At 37.9% G+C, this 6000-nt stretch overlaps 1 protein-coding gene across 1 annotated transcript in view; it reads left to right on the top strand.

Moving 5' to 3' along the window:
- Window positions 1-1292: 1292 nt before the first annotated feature.
- CWF19L2 (CWF19 like cell cycle control factor 2) overlaps window positions 1293-6000 on the top strand; it is a 209204-nt gene continuing 204496 nt past the window's right edge. The window contains exons 1-3 of the mRNA XM_065882107.1: window positions 1293-1391; window positions 2932-3042; window positions 3783-3905. Of these exons, the coding sequence (XP_065738179.1) occupies window positions 1299-1391; window positions 2932-3042; window positions 3783-3905 (327 nt within the window). The 5' untranslated portion in view covers window positions 1293-1298. The remainder of the gene's footprint in view (window positions 1392-2931; window positions 3043-3782; window positions 3906-6000) is intronic.

Here is a 6000-nt window from a genome sequence, read left to right as displayed (position 1 = left end):
AGCACTTGATTTATACTTTAGAATGTCTTATTCTTCATGGAACTTAAAGTTCTATGTTTGGGAGATGTTGCCAAAAAACCTTGGCTCTCTGTGCACCAATGCTGAACAGAATACAGAGACAGAGATTTTGGAGGATAAGAGAGATGGCTTTATTTCTCTGTCAGGCAGAAGGGAAGACATGGCAGGTTAGCACCTCAAGAACTGTGCCCCCCTGGCATTCTTTTTCTCCTTGCATTTTTTCAAAACAGTCATAGCTGGCATTAGGCAACCTGGTAATTGGGTCCTTTTGTCTCTGGTTTATAGGCCAGCGACCTTCTTTCTGAAGGTCGCTTGTGATTTGTGATTTGTTACAAAGGAGCACAGTAAATGTAAACACCAGGAGGATGTAATTTACACAAAGTTAGGGAGTGATAGGTTAGCTTTGTGAAGTACAAATCTAGTTACAGACACTACGGATTAGTAACAGTTAAAATAAAATAAGGGGTGATTAGCTCTTTCAGGCCAGGTTATGTTTCTTCTCTAGCCTGTTCACTGTTCCCTTTATTTTCCTTATTCTCAGGAGAGGGAAGAAAACCCCTCACTTCTACTTTTATTGTAGCACAGACCCAAACATAAAACAGGAACACACAAATAGGTAATTGCACACTGTAATGAAAAATGCTTGAGTGAATAAGTATGAACAAATATGTCAGTCAGAAAAAATGTTACACTTTAAATAAGCTCGTATAAATTATGAAGTGCAATGCAAAATTCACATGACTTTTTCATATACTGTACTTTACAAAAGTCCACCAAAGCAAAACATTGACTCTTCAAAGCAATTTTGCCCTCCTGCTACCTTGCATTGCCTTTCTGGCCAACCTTCCTTCGTTCCATTCCTCCAGCACAGGGAAACCTCTTTGGCGGTAAGGGCTCTTTGGTGGAAATCTTTGAAAGGTGCGGATTTAACCTCCCTGAGCGTCTAACTTACTGCGGAGATTTTAAGAGGAGATAGCTGATAGCTGAAAATGCCGTCAGAACCTTGCAAAACCCGTAACAAATGTACACCTTACACCAGTCCTGCTCAGCGCAATCTCAATATACGAAGGTGTACAATTCCCCGGCTAAATCTTCCTGCTTCCTCTGTAACTGCGGGTTAGACAATTCACCCGAATAGTAAGCGACAATCAGACCTGCGCATGCTCTGCTGGTGGACAGCGCCCCTCCTCCTCCTAGTCAGAAGTCCCGGTTTGTTTAGTAAATTACGACAGTCGTAAACTGATATTTTGTGACGGCTTCCCAACTTTACGACAACCACTATGGCGGCTGCCGGTGGTGAGTTTGAAAATGTGAGGGTCGTCGACGAGCGTAAAGAACAGACTCGGATTTCCAGGACCGAGGTGTTGGGACAGGTACCTCTGTTTGGGGGCTTCGTGAACCATTTAGAATTGAGAGAGTGGAGGCTTTCTGGGAGTCAGGCCTCTGGTTCTCCTGCCTCCCCGCAGCCTTGGTATCTCACCTTACCTGGTTGTGTGGGGGTAGATGTCTCCCTTTGGAATGCCCGGAAATTCTTGGGTATCTTCTGCCTCCTAAGATGATCTGGCGGGCTCCAGTTGCTCATACTCTTCAGTAAGACTTGTTTATTTCCTCTGAATTTCCTTATCTTTTAAATCATCCATTCTTGACATTTCTATCACCTGATCACCTGAGCTGCGCACTTTCGAAGAACTCCGCCACTTACAGCGACTCTCTCTGCGTTTTATATAGTCTCAATCCTTGCTCTTGCTACATCTGAAATGAAATTTTCCGTTTCCAGGAACACATGTAAGCCTTGTCAGAGTAGACCGTTTCATTCTCCTTTTAAACTATTTATATCAGTTATTGGCTTATTGTAAATACTTACTGATGCAAACAAGGATTGAGACAAGAGACCCAGAGAATTCAGCACTTCGAAAAAGGTTGAGAAGCATTCTGTTTCTCATTAAGATTGAGATGCGGTAGAGGTAACATAAAGAATGCAGGAAGTAAACTGTACTATTGAATTATCTGACAATATGTAAGAAGTGTGGCAATGAAGGGGAAAAGTTGTAGTTGGAGAGCAATGTAAGGTGAAACAAGTGATGGATTTTGTTTTAAGCTGGAACAGTTTAAAACGAGTTTAAATGCAGACGAGAAGGAGCCGGTATAGAGACAGGAAGGAGAAGGTGTAGCGACTACAGCCAGATTTACAGGGGAAGAGAGGGCAATAAGTCTTAGGTGAAAGGTTGGTGTTGTTCCCTGATTTCAGCATATGTAATATATGTGTATAATAAATATCCTTCATCCTTGTCTCTGATATTTCAGGCAGTTTTTGGAGAGAGTAGGGTTTGTGATAAATTGTATAGTAGAGCTACGTACAGAGGTTTGAGATGGACCAACCCCAGCTTTGAAATTTGGGGGCAGAATGAAAAGGCAGGAACAACTTCCTAGAAAGATCTTACTTTATTTGACTGTTGTTGAAAGATGAATAAAAATTAGCAATATAATCATTTGTTTTTAGAAAGGTGATTCTTCCTGAAGCATTTTGGGGGTGTTGGTAGAGGGGTTTGGGCACTGCAGACTGAAGGTATGGAGGTCAGTCCCCAAACAGTTACAAAAGTGCCAGGCAGTATCAGTGGGATAGTGAAGGGAAGAGATTCAAGTCATATTTGAGGTAGGGAGCTTAGGGAGAGGGAAGGTGTACAGTAGGTCCCCGGATTCTGTCTTTGATTGGTGGTTCATTTCACTAGAGATTGGTAATTGGTAATGCAATTGGTAATGTGGAAGGAGAGTTTTTTTGTTTAAATCTTTCTTACACTTTGGTAGAAGCAAATTCCTGGTAAGCCTTATATGAAAGAGGGAGAAGTTTTTGTTTTGCTTTTTTGTGAAAGGCAAGTGGATCAATTGTTAATTTTTCTTTTTTCACTGTTTTAGGCTAAAGCCAATTTTGAAAAGGAAGAAAGGCATAAAGAACTTAAACGACTTTGGGGTAAGGAAACATGGATGCTACCTGATGTGAATAAGCGAGTTGAACAAATCTCACAGGTGAATACTAACAGGCTTACTTGATATAAGCTTATCTGTCTTTTTTTTTCTTTTTGTACTTATTCAAGTTAATATTGGAGGAGTAACTTTATAGACTATTTTTGCAAGTTACAGAATGAATATCACATAGTTGGCATTACTGAATATTTTCTCTCTCTGGCCAAATAATATTTTGGACATAATGACATTGGAAAGATTTTGTTAGTTGAGTTGGCTGGTAGAAAGCTTAGCTTCAAGTTTCTAGCCCACTTGTGGCAAGTTTATGGATCTAAAAAGTTATGCGTTTTAAGCTTAATGTCATGCTTTTATTTCTTTTTCGTTTTTTTTTTAGGGGGGTTGTCTCAATCCTTGTTTTCTCTTCCCACAGTTTATGCTATCTTGTTATATTTTATGTGGCTAGTAATCTTCTATAAATTCTTTTGGGCCTATTGAAGGAGATACACACACACGTATGTCTGTGCATATATGTGTTTATTTGATTATATCTGTCTGTCAATGTATCTACAAATAAAACTTCCCTCATATTTTATAAGAAATTTTAGCTATATGATTTATTAGTAGTGGCATATATTATAGAAGTATGGTAAAGTTTCTTAGAAGAAATTATTTAGTCATATTCCTTGTCTCCTTTCATGAAAGATTTAAAGTTTTTTGGAATATAGAGCTTTCTTTTCCTCAAAATACTTCCTTTTGAAGTAAGCTAAACTAAATTCTTACCTCTTCGACATGATTATTTATAGGAACACTCTGTGAAGAAAAAGAAGAAAAAAGACAAGCATTCAAGAAAAGTAAAAAAAGAGAAGAAAAAAAAGAGCAAGAAACAAAAGTGTGAAAAAAACAATGAGTCAACTGACAGTTCATCAGTAAGTATGTACTAAAACTAACCAAAGCAGCTACTTGAGAAAATTGTATTTAGAGGAACAACATATGGGAACCTAAAATATATATGAGAACTTAGATAATATTATTAGTTAGGATATGAAAATGCCTGGGAGACATCTACTTGGAGATGTCCAGGAAATGGTAGAAATATGGATCTTAGGTTATAGATAAAGGTAAGAGGACGGAGATACATTTTGAGAATTTTTGCTCATTGAAGCCATTAGAATGGATGAATTGCCTAGGGTAATTGAAAAGAAAGAAGAATACCGATACTGAGGAGCCAGACAGAAAATAAAGGATATTAAGTAGAAGTAGTTGGAAAATTAGGAGAAGCAGGAAAGAGTAGTACTGTAAAATAAGGGAAAAGAGTGCCAAGATATTTCAGAGTCTGTTACTTCTGTTCGCTTTTCATAGAAATTAACATTTAAGTCTTTAAAATAGGTTGTATTTATATATTTATCTTTGGGACAAAAAGGAAGAGAATGCTGGGTCTGCTTTGTCTCTAGCCAGGTCTGGGGTGAGAGGACTCACAGAGGATAGGAATGCAGGCCAAACCCTCATGCTTATTTTCAGGAAGAGAAAGGTATGTTGTGCTTAGTGAGTGATGAGCTAGAGATGTTTAGGGAGAATTGGATTCATAGGTACGATCTTCAGGGGATTATACTCTCAGTTGAATCATCATGTTTGACAATCTGGCCTTCTTGTAGTTTCAGAAATTTTTTTTGGCAGTATACCCTGAGATGATAATTGGCTCATGAAAGCCTATCTTATTTGAGAACGCAGTATCTTAATTCATAGTGAGAAATACACCTGGATAGTTTTATTGACTATCCAGCATATTTTGTAATGGTAGGAATATTATATAGAAAAAAATTTTTTTTGGAATATAACTCAGCATAAAGGGAGTTAGAAAATCTTAATGAGAAAAGAAGATAGAGGTACTTTTTCCACAATTGTGGGATTGAGTTGCTGACCCCATTGAGAATCTGATAAAAGTGATCTTTTCTTCAAAAAGAAATTTATATACAAAGTTGTTTATTTCAGGGGAGTTTGTAAAACTCCCAGGAGTTTACACAAGGATCACAGGTTAAGAATCCTCATTCCATGGGGATATATCTGCCAGGGCAACTAAACATTTATGTCAATTGATTAAGGGCACTTGCTTCCCTTTATTAGAGACACACTGTCCTGTTCTTTGTTGTTCTTGTTGCTATTGCTGTTCTTCTCTGCAACATACATAAGTCTTTTTGTTGCAATATATAGCATGTACATTTATACATACCTATTAAGTTGTATAACATATACCTTAGAGAGAGTAGTTTGAATGAATGCCCACATCACATTGAGGTTGACTGAAGAAGAACAGAGAAACTTATACTGACAGTGAAGGGTAGGAAAGACAGTATGATAGCTAGGGGAATCAGGTTGGTTGGGAGGTCTTTTTGAGAAAATGTTTTTAGGAAGAGAGGGATAAATATTGCTGAGGAGAATGCTAAGTTTGGGTGAGCAAGCTTCCAGGGGAAGGGGTAAGCTTAGATAGGAAGTAGGATCACCTTCTCTTCTGAGCTAGAGGGAAGTAGTAAAGATGTATACAAATACAGATAAATAAGGAGGAAGTAGCAGATAAATAAGAAGGGGAGCAGATTATTGATGGTGTTTCTGCTTGATGCTCTCTGTTTCCTTTGTGAAGTAGAAGGTAAAATCATCATCTGAGATGACAACTTGGGAGTAGAAGTAGGATGGAGGGACTGAGGAAATAGTATAGATTTGAAACAACTTTGCTTAGGTAATAAAAGAAGCAAATGAATTGCTGGGAACCATTGAGGATCCATGTGAGGCTGGAAAGCGTATCTTGACTGTCAGGCTTTCTATTTTTTTGTCTTTTAACTTTTAAAATGAGCTTTACTGAGGTATAATTTATATATAATAAAATAATCCTATATTAATTATACTATTTAATGAATATACCTTTTTAACTGTCAGTTAAGATAGCATTTCCGTTCCCCATAAAGTTCTTCATGGCTCTTTGCAATCAGTTCCTCCTCACCCTCTCTCCTCCTCCACTCTGGGATTGGG

The sequence above is a fragment of the Phocoena phocoena genome, chromosome 8 (genome assembly GCF_963924675.1).
Source record: "Phocoena phocoena chromosome 8, mPhoPho1.1, whole genome shotgun sequence".
Classification (NCBI taxonomy): Eukaryota; Metazoa; Chordata; class Mammalia; order Artiodactyla; family Phocoenidae; genus Phocoena; species Phocoena phocoena.
Note: the sequence above shows the minus strand (reverse complement) of the source record. Positions and strands in the feature narration are given on the sequence as shown.